Source organism: Ophidiomyces ophidiicola (genome assembly GCF_022830035.1).
Source record: "Ophidiomyces ophidiicola strain CBS 122913 chromosome Unknown scaffold_1, whole genome shotgun sequence".
Classification (NCBI taxonomy): Eukaryota; Fungi; Ascomycota; class Eurotiomycetes; order Onygenales; family Onygenaceae; genus Ophidiomyces; species Ophidiomyces ophidiicola.
In genome coordinates this window covers 1589675-1607525 of record NW_026054641.1, presented here as the reverse complement: position 1 = coordinate 1607525, position 17851 = coordinate 1589675, and the positions used below count along the sequence as shown (strand labels likewise).

The following is a 17851-nucleotide window of genomic DNA, read 5'->3' as shown; positions in this document are numbered from 1 at the left end:
TCGCTCGCTTATCGAAGTTATCGAGGACAACGACGACAAAACCGCATGCAGCGGCGAACGTTTCGTAGCCGGCCATGCCTTCCAGCGCACAGCCAAGCAAGAGGGACAGCGGGTTCTTCACGCTCTTCCGGCGGCCGTTTGAGAGGAAGAAGCGCACCTCCCATACTGAGGACCAGGATGGAAATGCTGTATGCTTACCCATGTCTTTCCCTGCCGGGGGCCTTTACCCGATCTAACCAGTCAGCAGATTCAATCCAGGCCTCAGGAATCACTGGCCACTACCCGGCATGCGGGCCATGATGTCAGGACAACGCCAAATCCCGAGGTGGTCCCAGCTGCTCTGCAGGAAGTCTATGAGGCGGCATCGGGGCATCGTATCGACCACGCGAACGGCGAGGTGCATCCGCCAAATCGCCCGTTCTCCGAGCAGGAGCTCAAGAATATCTTTTCGGGTGCACCGCATTTTATCCTGGAAAAAGGTGTCAATTCGACTTGGTATCCACATGTGCTGTTCCCATGGGACGAGAATGTTTCTGTCCAAAACCTGAGGGATAGAAAACCATTCCACCATCCGTCACATACCTTATCGACGCTCCACGCCCATCTTCCAGTTTGCCAGGGTGGGGTTACGTCCAACGACAATTCGCATGGAACCGCAGTTCTGCCAACCTTTGACTTGGGTGTCTTTGAAGTTCCTAACATGCTCTCAGCTCGAGCAAAAGAACCAGGTTGTATTGGCTTCAGGACTTATTTGGAACTTCCAATAGCACATGCTTCCAAATATACGGCTTTCACGCCTCCTGCGCCACGCCGGAGATACATATTTCCCCAGGCCCTTCCCAGCCTGAAGAATGGGCTGTACGCATTCTGCCGGACGCAAATCAGCCCTAAGCGAGCGGAGGTACTCCGGGGAGGGCCAACTGTATGGCGGAGGTTAGGGGTTCGGCCGATTCCGATAAAAACAGTCGCCTTGCGACTGGAGCGGATTGGTGAGCTCCGTCAAGATGTAATGTTTCGTTGTCAGCAAACAAACGTCATGGACCAGGAGAAAGTCGCGGAATTGAACGACCAACTGTTCTCTGACTTTTTGTATCCCTTGCCAAAAGATATGGAAAACTCCGTACCAGCGAAGCCTGGGAGCCTGAAATATCAGATCTGGGTGCTCCTTCAAGTTTTGCTTGTAAAGGGAGTATGGATAGATTTCAGTCTCGTAGAGTGGAGAATCCGTGCAGGCCAGCTGCTCTGGGCAGTCCCCCCGTACCAAGACGGAGATCTTGCCGACATTCCTAAAGAAGAGAATGAGGACATTGAACGGAGATGGTTTCTTTTTCAGCTGCTTCTTACGGCAGAGCTTGTGTTAAGATTTGATGCCGCTCTGAAGCTCGGGTTCCTCGGAAGATCAACACACTTCCTTATCACTCCCCGTGATATTAACCAATTGAATGAGTTAAGAACACCCCAAATCGATTGGGGAATTATCTGCGCTCATCGAGCGATAGACCACCTCAGATTTAAGCATGATGCGCCAAAGCTGGTGGTCGGGGAGCCACGGGACGATGACGAACATAAAGGCCCCCGTATCCCACAAAGATTCTTGCCCAAAATGTACAAAGGCGGAATTAGGCCGGATTCAGCGTTGCGCTGTCGGGTTCTCCCCCGCGAGCCAACGGAACAGATGGAAGGGCTACTTGTGTTCGCAAAGGCATTGCAGTGGCCGCAGGTCGAGCTGCTGGAACAGAATTTGAGGGCCAAACTCGCAGTGGCTCTCTCCGACGAGGAGGAAATGAGCTGGTCGTTTGATAACTCCGTAAGGACCACGTCGATTTTGTTCGCGCCGAAGCCCTGCCAGCCCGAAGACATGTATATAAAAAGCACAACATCACGCTTTCTCCACCTGCAAGTGCCCCCGGACGGCGTGGACTACAACGCGCATTACCTTGGGGGCTGGGCGGCGCGATCGTGGTTGACGGGGTTTGTGGTGCCGGGCGAGTCAGCGTACCATCTGCTGATGGCGGCGCTTCTCGAGAACGACCCACTGGCGCTGAGGAGGCTGGGCCCTGTGGCAGACGTATACGGGGGGTTTGTGTACGCAGGCAGAAGCTGGTGGAGTAAATTCTCGATCATAGGGCGCGTTTTGAGCACATTTTCGGCGCACGCGATCAGCATGGGCTGGCTCAGTAGTAAAGTGTTGCCCCGGGACGATGATGGCCTCGAGATCCTGAACTGCTGGATCCAAGTGGACGCGCGCGACGACCACGCGCCTCCGGGGGAGGCGCGGATCCAGCAGGGCAGCAAAATCCTGCTCGAGTCGTCTCCGCTGGGGGCAGAAGGCGAGCTCACACCGGGGGCGTTCTCGCTGCCGCTGGACACGCCGGGCAGCGATTCGCAGGGCATGAAGGTGGTCCTCAAACGGCTCACACTCTCCAGACGGCCGGGCGACGAGCCTGAGGATGACAACAAGCCGCTGAAGCGGGCGGGCCTGCTGAGCTTCACGACGCAGAGCGGCCAGCTCTCACCACGGTTGGTGCACATGCCGCTGACGTTCAACGTGCAGTTTATCTCGTCGTACACCTGCCTGCCACCGCCGGGCTACGCGGCGCAGGCCGGCAGCACGCACGCTCTGGGGGCACGGTATCGCGCGCACACGCCGCTGGAGCTGGGCGACGAGTACAACCGCGACGGCGACCTGGGCGAGACGGCGCTGCTGGCGCGCAAAGTGCAGCCAGGCGGGCCGCCGCGGCTGCCGGCGCACCCGCTGCACACGGCGTCGTACCCGTACAGCTTCATCCCGGTGACATGGCTAGCGAAGATGGCGATGCTGCACGAGATGCGGCGACAGGCGACGTTCATGGCGGCGCCCGAGGACTTCCTGGCGTTTGCGGACCCGCAGCGGCGGCGACGGTCGGCGGGCGTGGGCGCAGGCGCAGGCGCAGGCGCAGGTGCAGGGCGGGCAGAGACATATATCGTGGACGCGCGCGGCAGCCTGGCCAAGGAGGCGTACGCGCGGGCATGGTGCGCGACGGTAGGCACCGACGCGATGGTGGCGCGGGCGGGCCGGACGTGTCTGGCGTGTGCGATCCGCGAAGCCCGGGCGGCGGGCGTGCCGCTGGTGCTGCGTGTGGGCGAGCTGGCAGCAGTGGCAGAGTAGTTAGTTGGTAGGAGATGCAGTGGCAACGCCGGGCGTCGAAGGAAGACGCAGGCAGGCAGCTAGGTCGTTAACGGCAGTTAGTTAGCTCTTAGTTAGCAGTAATAGGATGTAATGTGGTAGTTAACTAACCCCGCCTCGCCCTCCCCCGCATCCGCCCGCTGCCTGTTCCTGCACGCCAGCCAGCCAGCCAGCCAGCCAGCCAGCTAACCAACCAACCAACCCTCCTCCCACCCACCCAGCTACCGACACCCGCCGTGATTGCAATCCTGTCCACACCATGTCCCAGCACAGCCAGGCCTGTTGCTCGTGAGTCTCTTCGTGTCCCACGCCCCACACTCCGCCGCTGACCCCAGATCGTCGCCATAGCATCCCACCCGTCGTCTCGACCGGCTACGCCCCCAAGGGACGCTACCTCTCCCTCAACGGCATGAAGACCTGTAACTACGCCCCCGTCTCCGTGATCGGCTGCGATGGAGCCCGGCTTCGTGTGCTGACTCGCCTCCCTAGATGTCACCGGGCCTGAATCCGCCCAGCACGCCATCCTGGTGGTCTACGGTCTGTCTCTCTGGTCCACTCACTAGCTACCCGCTGCCGCGCGAGACTCGTCAGCTAACGTCAACCATCGTCAAACGGCCACCAGACATCTTTGGCTTCTTCCCCCAGACCCTCCAGGGCGCCGATATCGTCGCTCACGCCGACCCCGACCGAGAATACCGCGTGTTCATGCCGGATTTCTTCGACGGTGCCCCCGCCGACATCTCCTGGTATCCGCCCCAGACCGACGACCAGAAGCAGAAGCTCGGCCACTTCTTCGAGACCAAGGCCCCGCCGCCCAACACCCTCGCGCGCATCGCCGGTGTCGTCGCTGAGGCCAACGCGCTTGCCGCCGGCGGCTCAGGGTTCAAGGCATGGGGCATGATGGGCTATTGCTGGGGTGGCAAGATCACCTCGCTGGCTGCCGCGAAAGACTCTCTCTTCAAGGCCGCCGTCCAGTGCCATCCGGCCATGGTCGACCCCAAGGACGCTGAGGACGTGACTATTCCCATGGCTCTCCTGGCATCCATGGATGAGGACGCAGAGGTCATTGACCAGTACAAGAAGAATCTCAAGGTGCCCCACCACGTCCAGACGTGGTCGACGCAGATTCATGGGTGGATGGCCGCACGGGGGGATCTCGCTGACCCAGACGTGAAGAAAGAGTACGAAAACGGGTACAGGACAGTTCTGGCCTTTTTCCATGACCATATGTAAGCAAGCCGGACTGCCTCGTCATCTTCGAATAATGAAACAGCGGCGCTATTCCAGATATGGCGGTGTATCATACATGGGCTGCACATATATATACTGAACATTCATTATTTCTGTTACTCTTTTTTCTTCATCATAGCTCTACAGGTGCCTTATCTAGCTAACTGCCCCCACTGTCATGCCTCTTGGCCCCCATCTTCCCCCTTTCCCTGCCCCTTGAAAACGTCGCACGAGCCCCCCCCCCCCCCCCCCCCCCCCCCCCCCCCCCCCCCCTTCCCCAAGCACTGGCAACAGACCACTAACCAAGGAAAATGGTTGACCTTCTAGGCCCGGTGTGACTCCGAAAATCTGATTTTTCCTTGTCGGCCTTCGCATATTCTCCTGCACTTCTCCGAGATGACTTGCCAAGGGACGGCAGGCAGGGGGGGGGGGGGCCAACACCACGTGCGTGTGGAAGGAGGCGGCTGAAGCTTCGTGGTCTTGGGCAATTTGCATTCGCACTGGGCTGCGATGCAGGTTGTCTGGACGCCTACCCAACCGCGCTACGTTGGGCGGCGACATGGCGGAGCAACAGACGACTACGTCGGGACAAAAAAAAAAAGGGACTGGGGTTTGAAACTCTGTCATATAAGTTAGGAGAGTGGAGCGCTGGGTCAGGCGAAACTCGCATCCATGCCTAGTCGATGCAGGAACCTGGCGCTTGCAGTTCTAGGAATCGCTTTCGCTTCTTTTTTTTTTATTTTTTTTTCCTTCATACGGAGTAAGATAGTGGAGCAGTTCCGAGCGCTGTAGAAGGGGCGTGGACGGCTCTCGCTCCCGCCATGCCGTCATTATTCCGTGCTGTTTCAAGACAAGAGACGAGGTTGGACATCGGAGGCGAGAAGAGAACAGATGCAAAAGTCGTAAGAAAGTATTGTTGTCTAGGAATAATCGCACGCTCTCTTGTAGTTTGGTCATGGTATCATATCTGCACGGCGAGCTACAAATAATCACGCCAGCAACACACTAGAAGTCATCCTTGGCCAAGGTACCCGAACTAGCATCAGCTTGCTTCTGTTCGACTTATTAGGGCAAACAGTGTCGGTACATCCACACACACATACACACCAAAAGCCAAAAGCCAACAACACGCACACACCGGGTGGGAACAGAGGAGAAAGGGGGCTCAGAGCACAAGAAGGGGTGACGTTACCATAACCCCAAAACATTATATTGGGTCGGGGGTGGCACTGCTCAGCGAAATATGAGGCAAAGCGACGGCGCAGAGCTACCAAACCAAGAATAATAGTAATAATGCGAAAGTCAAGAAACAATGTCCCAAGAAAAAAAAAAAAAAAAGGTAGAAAAGCCCAGGAGTTCCCCCCTCCCACAAATGACCAATTTCAACCCGCATGCGCCAGCCTCAGCAATAATATAATAGTAGTAGTAATATAATAATAAAAAATATTCTCGCAGAGAATAGTGGAAAGCCAATCATTATTCTCGAGAACATCAATCATAAATCAAACCCATATAGCCGAGGAAAACAATGCGTACAACACACACAGACACACACACATGATGGGTATATACTCCGCAAGGACGCGGACAGCTGTAGCGACAGAAAAGGAAACGAAGGAGACTTCAAGAGGCAAGCTGTGAGTTGTATTGTGCCGGAGGGGATATTAGATGCCGAAAAACTGGAAAAGCATATAGAAAAAACCGAACAGATGGAGCCCGCACAAAATAAACTGGGATCCCCTTTTTTTTATCTACGCCCTGCTAATGGGGATAAAACCAACACCGAAATGGAAATCTTTAATGCACCGTCGATAAGTGACCCTCAACTCAAAAAAGAGGTAAATGTAGTAGGGAAGATTTCCGAGAGAGAACGTCACGCTCTAAGCGTGCGGAGAATCAGGCTCGCTCCCCTTTTCGCGACTTTCTTTTGGGGCCGGAGGGTGTTTTGCATCGTAAGGAACTTGAGCCGTCGGCGATCAGAAAGGGAAAGCGATGGATAGGTAGAAATTGCGACTATGGGTTTTGCATCGGATGCGGAGTGCCAGAGTCGAACGGGTGGAGAGGAGTCGTCACGATTGGGGCTTCTTGTTTCATGTGCGCGTACTGGGCCGGGTCTCCTGCGTACCATCCCGCCATCGAGTCTGGAAGCCCGGGGATTACTGTCTGGCCTGTGGACATATCGGGTCCACTCATGGCGCTCCAGGTATGGTACGCGAGAGGCTGATGCTGGCCGTCGAACGAGACTGGTATAGCGGAATGTGGGAGCCCGGATACGGGCGATATTATGGGGAGCGAGTAAGCTCTGTTACTGGGGTTGATTTGGGGTTTGTATTCCGACGAAAGCGGAGCGTGTATCGAGCCGGCGTACCCTGAGGATGTACTTTCGGGACTCGACATGGGCATCGTCGCGCTGGACTGCAAGCTCCAGGGCGGGTTATCCGGCATCATGTTAAACGCGTTGTTCCCCGCGAGCCCAGACGACACAAGCCCGGCCGGATTCGCAGGCGCGCCGATCGTAGAAAGAGGAGCCATAGGAGCACTCAACGGTATTCCGCGATCCCACATAGCTCCCGCGCCCGCAGGACTCGATTGGACTGTAGGAGGAACTACAGGAGGTTGTTGATCATACAGCGAGGCACCCCAGGTTGCTGGCTGGGCCATCGGTTGCATTGGATTAAGGCCGTGAGATACAGTCATATCTAATGGGATAACAGTCGAGTTAGTTGCGTATTAACATCATGATGGCATGTCTTGCGGAACACACCTGGCGAGTACGGAGACATGGTCACTGCTCCATACGCCCCAGAATTGAATGCTACCAGCTCCGGCGCGGCGTTGACTGGTATTCCCGGATAAGGAAAATAAGACTCTTTCTGTTCAACGATCGGCCCGCTCCCGAGTAGGGTAGGGGTGGTGACCATGGACGCGTCCGAAGCTGAGGCATCTGCTCTGGAACCAGCGCGACCCCTCTTCTCCATCGGAGGTTGTTGGTCTACGGGGTAAAAGTGGCATTCTTTTTTCAGCCGGATGCAATTTTCACAGCGACCCTGGGGATCTTCAGGCGCAAGAAGACACCGGATCTTTCTTCGTCTGCAATGAACTGTGGTACAACCGAGTTAGCAAGATCCCGTAGGACGAACTACCATCGCCAGTTTCATCTCAGCCTGGTTCGCCAGGTAAGGAGTAAACTTACCGCACGCGACGGAAGTTCTATGGTATCCGAGTTTGTTTCGTTTCTTGTCAGCACCACCGCCCGCTGAGGCCTCCATAACCGAGCTCTGAGACGATTCCTGGGATAGACGGTCGGCCTCCATGCATAGTTTCCTCTAGGCGGGCAACGCACTCCGACAGACAAGAAAGGCGGTAGTAGTTCTGATGGATCACTGAGACAGAGGGGACGTGAACGGGCGACTCTCGACGTGTTGCGGCTCCCATGCGATATGGAGGGGATCTTGTGCTGATGTTATCAGGGTCCAATGCCATGCCCGAGATGACCTAAGGTTGGAGTTCTCCACGCCACAAGCAACCCACCCCCAAGATCTATGGACGATTAAGCATGAGGAGACAGGTGAAAAAGGATCACCTAGAATGCTGGAATGAGTTATGCGTCCTGGGGAGTGTCTGGGGGGGGGCCCTTTTGAATAATATGGAGAACCACGAATAGGCGCCACAAGGTGGATTATAACCCAGAGCCCAGGATGAAACTGAGGAGCACTGGAAGCCAAATACGAAGTCCACCCAAGCGAATTGCTTGTGAGAAATGAGGGGAGATGGATTTAAAAAAATAAAGGTAGGGACCAAGCGAAAAGTATGAAAGTATGGGAGGGACCCCCCGGTCCGCAATTTAGAAACGAAAAGACAAAAAAATAAAAAATAAAATAGACCAAGCTAGCCGTGGGGTGAAACGCCCAAGACTTTTTGCTTGCTCCTGCGAGGTGTGCGTAACCAAAGCTCCCACAGATATTATTAGGTGCAAGGCTAAATGGGCCATCGGACAGGTGGTTTGACCAGCGAACCCATCATCACCGACGCGCCCGCAAATCACCCAGGACGAGAGGCAGAAATTAGACTATAGCGGGCTTCGATTTAGGTGCGAGCGGACCACTCTCCACCCACGGCCGCAGCGCCACGAAGGAGGAAAAGAAATTAAAGCCCATCAACGCCCCCGTCATTGGGCGCCGCCCCAATCACGCCGTGCTTTGGAGCAGTGATCAAACGCAGTCGGAGTTCCAGGCCACCAGCGTGCCTGAGAGCTTTATTCTGCTGCTGCCCGGCGGGCGATGATCCTAAAAGCCACGTCGAGTGTCGGCTGAAGAGGACGGATAAGCCTTGGGGGTGGGTGGTGCTGGTGGTGGTGTGGAAAGGGGGCGTGCCCGTCTTCCGGCCACCGAGACTAGCTAGCTCGCTGCAGGAGGCAGGTTAGTTACGCTGTGCCTACGCACCAATCTCGTGGATGTATATGGCTGCGCCGGAGGGCGATTTCGGTTGGGAGAGGGCCAACGCCTGGCGGAAAGGGCCCGGCTGGCGGCTAGTGGCCGCTGGTGTGTGGTATAATGAGGCATAATAGACGAGCGTTCGTCATCAGCCAACAAGCTTCGGGGCCGTCCATGGTTCGAGGAGCACTGGAGGCCGCAATGGCAGGAGATCATTTTATGAGGTCGACAGAGCGTTCAAGGATGCGAGAAGACCCCTGGGGCACTCGAAGGCAGCTAAGATTAAGCCTGGCGGAGCGCCCGCCAGCTTCTGCGCGCTGCAGCGGGGAGTCGTGTTGCCAGCTCGTACCGGCGGGCAGGGCCACACGCCAGGCTCTCAGACGGAGCCGAACTGGACGCGCAGCAGCAGCAGTGGGAGTCGCAGCAGCGCGCGCGCTGGGTGGAGTACGCCAGACTGTTCATGAAACGTTTTGCATTTGGCCGGTGGCTTGGGAAGGTTTGTGGTGCTGACTGAGCGGTGCGCTTGGGCGGGGCGGCGTACCGGCCGTACGCGGTTTTTCGCGCTGTGCGCCGCGGCCGCGCGGGGCAGGCCGCCGGCGAGCGGTACCGCGGCTGTATCACGGCGCGCCACGTCTGCTGACTCAGCCACGGCCTGCCCGCACCGCGCGGCCAGCCAGCGCGCGCCGCGACGACCAGGCCAGCACCACCACCGCCAACGCCAACGCCGCCAGCAGACAACAGGCACCTCACGGCCTGCGCGCGCGCGCGCGGCAAGGGCGTGCCACCGTCCGGATGGCCCCCCCGTCCTCTGCACTCCCTGCACCGCCAATCACCGCCCCAGCCAGCCGCCAGCCTCGCGAGCCGCGTCCAAGCCAGCGCTTATTCTGCTGCACACGCGTGAGACGTGCTACACCCCCTTCCTGCTTGCCTCTGCGCATGGCTCCTGTCCAGCAATGGCTACTCGATTATTGCAAACGAGGCCGGTAGACCTCGGTGCCCGCCAGCGACCGCCCCATCGAGAGTCTTGCGCACGCCTCACACAACGCCAGGGCGGCGGCCCCTCTACCCCACGGGCCCCTTGGTCATGAAAGCCCGCACGCTGGTCTGCCCGGTTCAAACGCCAGGACTCGTCCGCCGCGCTGTTTCTGACGGCGGGCAGTGGATGGAATAGAGAGAATTGATACAGGACCCCTTTGGTTCCAAACAAGCCACTGGCGTGCCAAGTGGTTGGAAGCCAAATATTCATTTGTCAATGCGTCGTAGATGGGTCTGCCAGTTGGACTGGCCCAGCAAGAGAGGACGACTACTACTACTACTCCTAGCTGTATGAGACACACAGGCACATTAGCACGGCTGCTGGCGCGGAGATGGCGCTGGTCGTTTGTTTGCCTGGCTGTCTGTCTCGCCGGGACCCGTGCGTAGGAGGCGTGCGCTGCCATGGCTCGGGCCACCTCACACCGGACAGGCACCAAGTTAGCTAACTAGGTCTGCCAGCCAGCAATAATCGGCATCGCGCGCCGCTCTCAGCGCGCGCCAGAGGCAGGCAGGCAGTGCGGTCAACGCCAAGGGCGTTCGATCAGCGCTAGCAGGCTGAGACGATACGGCCTCCAGGGCCTCCCATGTCCGACCGCGGGCCTCTCCACTCCCGCACCACCAAACACGCACCTGCGAGAGGCTGCGGTGGCCCCTCCAGTAGTCGGCTAGCAAAGTTACGCTGCGCTAATATCAGAAGACGAAAATGGCGCACAGAAAAAGTGCCTTATGGCCAACCTCGCGCCCGCCGCCGGTCCGCTGAGTCAGCACGCCTGACGCCGCGCTTTGGCCATCCGTGAAATTATTAAGGATCGCCAGAGCCTCCACCGTGTCGCCGAGCTGGGCCACCGCGAATTACGCTTTCGCGCCGCCCAACGCCGAGATCGTCTTAAATTATCCGGCAGATGACAGGCATATGTTTCATCGCAGCGACTCGCACTCGGAGGCCAGCCCAGTTTTGCCCGGCTCGCGTCTGCGGCCAGCATCTCTCTGGCCTACCCGCTAACTCACTGCCAGTGCATACGCACTGCCAGTCGCCAGCACGCAGATGTTCGGATGGCCAACTCCCTCGCCAACTATCTAACTACGTGGTATGTTCATTATTCCACTCCTACACGGATATACTCCGTACAGAAATAGAAATGACCACGACCAGGGCCCCGTCACCCATGCCATGGAAATGGTGAGGGGACAAGCATGCTCCATCGACACTCCCCCCGGGACCACAGGCGATTCGACATGTGCATGGGGTGGGAGGGGAATTTGCATATTATTAAGGATATACGAAGAATGCTTGTGCTGCTCCTACCCAAGGACAGCGCATTCATTGCCTGCATTCAGTATCTCCACTTCTTGTGGAATCACTACTAGCCCGCAATTTTTGCTTTCCCCCACACTCCACTAAGCTGGCAGCCCAGAAGTCGGACGTTAAAAACCCATGTGGCATTTTGCTTCCAGAGGGCTCCAATTTGCGAACTAATCGAACCCAAAATCCTGAGAGACAACCAAGAAAAATAATCGCCGACTCAATTCGCCGGTGGGATCACTTCGGAAGCCGTTAGCATGGCTTTTCACCCTACACACTGTGGGGAACCCAAAAGAAGGATCATGAACGATCGCCGACTCGTCTCGGGACTCCTGGTCAGTCGCTCTGCTCGCTCCCGTCTCGGTGTCAATGGCGACATCGCTTAGCCTTATCTTCGGCTGTGCTATAACAAGGGACAAGCCTTGTTGCAACTCTTGAACAACGAGGGCAAGCTGACGACTGGCTGTCGTTGATTCTCTGTCTTCGTACTTTTTTGCAACCAAACGACGCAAACATCGCCCCTCTAGGTGCCGAAGGCAACTTCGACTCCAAGCGAGCGATGCCTTTTCCAACCCCATCCCCAACCACCACACGACCATCCCCCATTATTTGTCTATCTGCTACACTTGAAAAAAGTGGAATCTACCCACCCTGAATGATGGGAATCCGCTTTCATTGGTGCGTAGGCAGACAAATGCCATGACCTTGAAGAAGCACCTCGGAGTACTCCGTACTCCGTAGTCATGCCAACACCATAGTTCCTCACGCCAAAGGTCGACCCACACGACCAAGAGCTCTTGAATACCTCGATTCGGAACGCGCGAATTGCTGAAACCGCAGCGGTCGACTTGCTAGACTGGGGTGCATATTCTTGTCTTTGATTCTTGCTAATAGTTCGACAACAGGGCTCCACGCTCCTTCGCATCATAGACGCCCACGCTCTTGACTACTAGAGAACCGTTAGCATCCCAGGTGGAAATGAAGGAGACTTACCTGATGTAGTTTATACAACCATAGTTTGTCGGATTCTTCGTTCTTCTAGCGTAGTATCGCATTTGAGTTCGTGCCTCGATTCATTCGCCAAATTCCAGCTGGAAAAACAGGATCTTTCTATCTCTTCGGCGTTTGTCGTCATGACGAACCTCAACTCAAGGAACTGGAGGGAGTGTCGCCGACGTCAAAACCCCGTCCTGCAATCTGACTTGATCTAGTCTCATGTCCACCGAATAGTGTAAGGGGGCACACTTTTTAGCATCGAGACAGATCACAACTGTTGTTATCCACAGCCCAGGCGGCGTTTCCAGACAGATTCTTGCAAGAATGCGCGATTATCCAGAAGCGATGTTGGTTGGCCCTTCGGATCGCCACGCTCTTCCTTGTAGGAATGTCATGGGTCTATCCAGGCACGAACGGAGAGGCCAGCAATAGCGCTGTACCTGCATTCGACGTTACATGGCATGTTTTTTGTCCCTTTTGTGATTGTCCCCTCACCAGCCATCATTTTCATTACGCATTCTACAGCTTACGGGGCCGAAGACAGCTGCAGATAACACATCCACGGCCAGGGGCCAATTACCTTCCTCATTAGAAAGCCAAGGGGTACTTTGCAGTACATCTGCAGCCCCCAAAGTCGGACAACTTTTCAATCAATCCCTCCTGGAGCATACTCGACAATTGCTTGGCGATCGAGGCTCTCCCTGATGGTTCACTAGCGACCGACCCTTGAAAAACTTCTGGAAGGATTATTATTGTGTGTTTGCATCTCGGATTCGGATTTATAATCGTCTCCGACCCCCTGAGCCTTGTCACTTTTGGCTTGGGGCGTCAGCTCTTGGCTACCCTGGCGTGAATGTTTATTTCCATGCGACCCCGACACCGGAACAAAAGATAATAATAATAATAATAATAATACGGAGTACCCATAATAATAATGTGGCAGTGAAGCTACCAAAGTCTCTCACCGTCTGTTGATTTGAGCTTTCATAATTCTCGATCGCCGCGGCTTTTTTTCGAGTCAGTTGTGGGAAGACTTAATATCCAGGAGGCTCGCAATTCCCGAATGCCGAAACATGCCGTGCTCTGCAGCGCTGTATGCGTGTCAAAATATGTGCTGTTCATGCATCCAAGCTCCTACTAGTAGCGTTCACCCTTGCTGTTGATGCTTCCAGAAACCGGAAGACGGTGATCACCCATGGGTACTCCGTACTCCATGTACTATTTTATGTATGGATTCACCGTATAGATACCTTGAACTGCGCGTCAAGCCCCTCGTTCTACACAATTGTACCCTTGCGCCCATGTATCGATGTTGGGATGCAACAACAAAGTGACCCCCGAGCAGGAGGGAGTAAAGCGTTGGTTCTCACGCGGTCAATAACGTGCGAAATCTACCTAACACCCCAAATCCTTTCACGTGCTAGGTCAATGCACAAGACGTGTCAAAATAACAGTGAGGCATTCTTCATGTTCCATTTAGAGCGCGCCCTTGATTTACAGATGCTTGTGCTGACTTCTGTTGGAAGCTGCAGGATCCAAAGTTCATTTAGACGCACGCGTTCCGAGTCCAAGCCCTGAAGGAAGTGCATTGCGTGTTCTGCTCAAGAAATACAAATACAAAAACTATTACTAACTACAAAAGGTTATCCCATTCGATAAGTAATACAATCTTCACTTAGGAATTCACCCAGAACCCGAGGCACGATGTCGCTTCCTTCGAGCAAGCCTCCACTCATAAGTCGTTCATTATTAAGTCCTCAAATACGTCGTCAAAGTCTTCTTCCCATCATTAGGTATAGGTGAGGTAGTATTCTCCCCCCGAAATATGATCGATAAACCAGAAATCACTTCCCGAGCCATTACCGACGTGCACGTTACTGAGAGAGCTTCAGATTAGCAACGTCCCTTGACAATGCATCCCAGTCGTTTTTTGAAAGAGTCCTTCCAGGATGCTCGTACTGTGCGAGAAGCTGATCACAGATCGTCTTCTTTTCATACCAATCGCCGCGTAAATCGGCGAAAAGAGTGGAAATTGAAGTGTTATCGGCACAATCTTGACAAAGGCCGAGCGATCTTGCAATTTCACCGACCGGGCTGGGTTTGATGACATGACACCCCCTACAATATAGCTTTTCACCTCCCTGGAAGCCCAAGAATGTCCCTGGTTTCCATCTGTTATGCCGAATCGCGCACTCAGTACAAAACCTCTTCCAAGCGTTAGTGTGACCCCATGTCCGCCGTCTCGTCACCTGTGTGTCGGCAAACTCCTCTGTTGGTAGAAGCCGCAGACAGGTGTAACATGTTAGATAGAGGCGCTCGGGCGGATTGGCTGGGATAGTGCCAAATGCTTCACATTTCAGCCTTCTCATGTGCTCCCGCAATGCCTCCTCGACTTCTTTCCAGTAAATTATTTTGACATACGCAGCTTTGGAGCGCCGCAGCTCCGTTTCAGAAACGAGGTAGCGAAAGTAAGTGTTTGTGGCGCGGAGCATCTGGAGATCGCGGTAGTTTAGGTAGGACAAAAGATAGACGTGGAGATCTATGGGAAGCCGCATAAAGGAGAGAGGAGGTCGAGCAGCGACCTCTGCATTTGTGTTTGGTCCAATCTGCATGGCATTGGCCTATATGCATACGTGCAACGTTAAACAGAGCTATTGAATACTAACAAGCCGAACTGTTAATCAGAATCTCACTGATGCTTCTTTCAGCTCGAGCTCGATGAACAATAAGCAGTGACGTCATCGAGGAAGAGCGAGAACGCCATCGAAAAAGTCAAACGAACCTATTTATCTAATAGCAAGTAAAGAGCGGCCGTTGTCTAACTCTGGCTTGCTGAATCGATCAATGTCTCGGATGAATCCGGGGATCAGGGGGGTATGTAGAGCAAACATCCAAGGTATGCGAGCTGCCGACCAAGTCCAGATATTTTGCATCTCTCATATCTTCCTGGAAATGATGTGTAAGCACATGTTGACGATGATGACTATCACTGTGTGCTATATTTGCAGTACAAGAAATTCCAAATCTCTCTGTAGCACACCACTATCCCTGACTCGCCGGGTAGGTTTCCTCCACCTGGAGGGCTCATATTCTAGGCTATTTTGAAGGAGCCATTGGTCCTGCTTATGGAATATGCACCTACCTATTTATCGCAGAGGCTTTGGGTTCAAGCCTTTCTCCTGCCATGCTAATTGAATCGAATAAGACCCTTTCCCGGAAAATGATCCCTGGTGTCTCCAGTATCTCTCTATTTACTAGTCCGTTAGACATAGCGTGTTTGCGTTGTTATGGGCAAACAATGTGCTTGGAAGCATGGCTACCAATATGCCAGGTACCAAACCAGGGACATTTGATATCTTTGTATCTCCGTTGCATGTCAAGTTTCGGCGGTTTGCGCCTCATAATCTTAGTCCGCTACCGCAAATTATCTCGCAAGCTTACCCGATGTCAAAGCACCCGTGCAGCTGTTAGAGAGCAGAAACTGAATATCTTCTCATTCTAGTCAGACTAAAAGTCATTGGCCCTCGGGATATTGTATGTACACACATACATACTTTGCCCACAGTAGTGAGAAGTATCGATTGGATATTGCCGTTTTGTAAGCAGCTTTGCCTGTCGCTGGATTTAAAAGGAACACAACCATATTAAGGAAGTTTAACAGAGTTCAGTATTATTTTTCCATTTTGGAGAATATTTGGGTATGCGCAAGCTAAACATCGCCATTTTCCAGGCCTAGGCGGCAGTATCCAATATAATGAGAACATTGGAGGTAGACCAAAGAAGCCTTCCCTGTCTAAGAATTTCCATTCAGCCTCTCCCTAATATCCAGTACTGGGGTAGTGAAGTCTTGAAAAGTCGCCTTCGTGAACATTCAAACAATTGCAGGTAGCTGAGCTCCAGCTACAATCCGAATAGAACAAAAAAAAAAATTAAAAATAAAAATAAAAATAACAACAAAAATAACTTTATGGACAGAATTCTTCAGCAAGGATTGGGAAGCCAAGTTAAAGTATAGAGATCCGAGATTGTGAGATAGTGCATTATTGGGAGAATATCCTGGTATAAGAAAAAGCAAACAGAACACCAAGGCCTCAATAAGATGACGCTTTGTATTTCGCAGAGAAACGCTCGTCGCTTTCTCATGTCGCCGTCATGTAGAGTGCCGGGGAAGGCCGGGGCAACGGTTGCAGATTTCGAATGGCCCAGTCGTGGCGAGGAATTTAGCGGAGGTGCCTCGGTGGTTGGGTCGGTGAGGCTCTGGAGTGCCGGGCTTGGAATGGCGCCAGGCCGCCTGAGGCAGCCATCCAACTGACAGATGCGCGGTTTTCAATGCCCGCAAGCAAGGGTATGCGGTGGATTGGCCAGTGGAGAGACGCAGTGTCGGTGGTTCCCAAGCCTCACAGCTGGCGCGAAACTTGTTTCTTTGCGCGGACTCGGCGGGGTGGGTACAAACGGAGGCCTTTCACGGGCATCCTGGGTGTTTTATATATTTTCTTGCGTCAGGCCCCGGGCCGAGTTCACCAGCTGGGCTGCGGCGGCGCCAGCATGGCCCGAAGGGTGGGTCGCGCCAATGGCGGATCGACGCGAAGGCGAACGCAGCGGCCTCAGCAGCGCGGCCGGATGGCGACCGGGGGCGGGCAGTGGGCGGCGGGAGGCGTACAGGGAGCAGGCAGCCCCGGCGTCCGGGCCTCTGCCGCCTAAGGCCACGCCTAAGCTCCAGGCGTGGCCGGGCGCGCCTGCGACTCGAGCCACTAGCGGCATACGGCGTATCCGGGATTACCCGACGCCGCCGAACCGCTGCGGGCGCCGTATTACCGCGCGCCCGCACGGCCGTACGGCCGGTACGCCGTTTGTGACGTCTTAGTCACCCCACGTGAATCCTCCCAATCCGTCCAGCTTCGACTTCCATCCTCGACTTTGACTTCAACGTCGTCTCGCTGTCCCTCTCGCTCTCGCGCTGCCAATCGTCGCCTTCACCCGCCGATTATCGTGTTTCTTTCGCTTCTGGGTGGCTCTCTGTTTGACCATTGGGCGTTCGCTGCATGACTCACTTCCAAGCGCACACCCCCCTACCACTCCCACCGGGAAAACCACGCCTAAGCATCCCGTCTCTCTCGCCCGTTCGCCCGTCAGACCGTGCCCCTTACCCTTGCATCTGCCTGCCCTACCCTTCGACTCCAGCGTAGTCGGGGCAACTACCTTGCACTGACCCGGCCGCTGCTGGCAAGGCCCGTTGCCCCCCCCCAAAAAAAAAACCAACCCCGTTATCGGGCGATCGACCGCTCAGTCTAGTGGTGGGGAATCCCAACTCCCAATCAGCCCGCCTTGCAGTCGCCAGTTGCCCTACGCTGATGCGCAGCAGGGTGCTTCGTATCGCTATTATCATTGATTAGTATTAATTCAGCAGAACCGCGATTCCCCCCCAACCGCCAACTCGCGCTGGGCCCCCCCGCTCTGGCCCGCAGCTTCACCGCCTGTAACGCTGCTTTTTCTTTCGCCACAACTTCGCCGGTTCCTCTTGTCGTCTGGTCCGTCGTCGATCATAGCGCTACCACTGTAGGGACTCTTCACGGCCCATCCACCTCCTCGACGGCAAGCTGGAGCCGTCACACCACGACAACATCGCCCGTCGGGGACTGCTGCAGGAGTCCGTCTTTCCGGACTGGAAAGATGGCTCTTCTCAGGGAG

At 55.0% G+C, this 17851-nt stretch overlaps 3 protein-coding genes across 3 annotated transcripts; 1 reads left to right on the top strand and 2 right to left on the bottom strand.

The window, feature by feature from the left end:
* Positions 1-74: 74 nt before the first annotated feature.
* On the top strand, positions 75-4399 carry LOZ57_000551 (uncharacterized protein; the record flags this gene model as incomplete). Its single annotated transcript, XM_049249650.1, has 3 exons — positions 75-188; positions 248-3022; positions 3656-4399. 3 exons carry the CDS (start codon positions 75-77, stop codon positions 4397-4399), a joined length of 3633 nt encoding a protein of 1210 aa, XP_049111844.1.
* A 2010-nt stretch (positions 4400-6409) lies between these two features.
* Positions 6410-7710, bottom strand: LOZ57_000550 (uncharacterized protein; the record flags this gene model as incomplete). The annotated part of the gene is made up of 3 exons (XM_049249649.1): positions 6410-7095; positions 7161-7496; positions 7590-7710. 3 exons carry the CDS (start codon positions 7708-7710, stop codon positions 6410-6412), a joined length of 1143 nt encoding a protein of 380 aa, XP_049111843.1.
* A 6327-nt stretch (positions 7711-14037) lies between these two features.
* On the bottom strand, positions 14038-14775 carry LOZ57_000549 (uncharacterized protein; the record flags this gene model as incomplete). Its single annotated transcript, XM_049249648.1, has 1 exon — positions 14038-14775. One exon carries the CDS (start codon positions 14773-14775, stop codon positions 14038-14040), a length of 738 nt encoding a protein of 245 aa, XP_049111842.1.
* Between the last annotated feature and the right edge of the window lie 3076 nt (positions 14776-17851).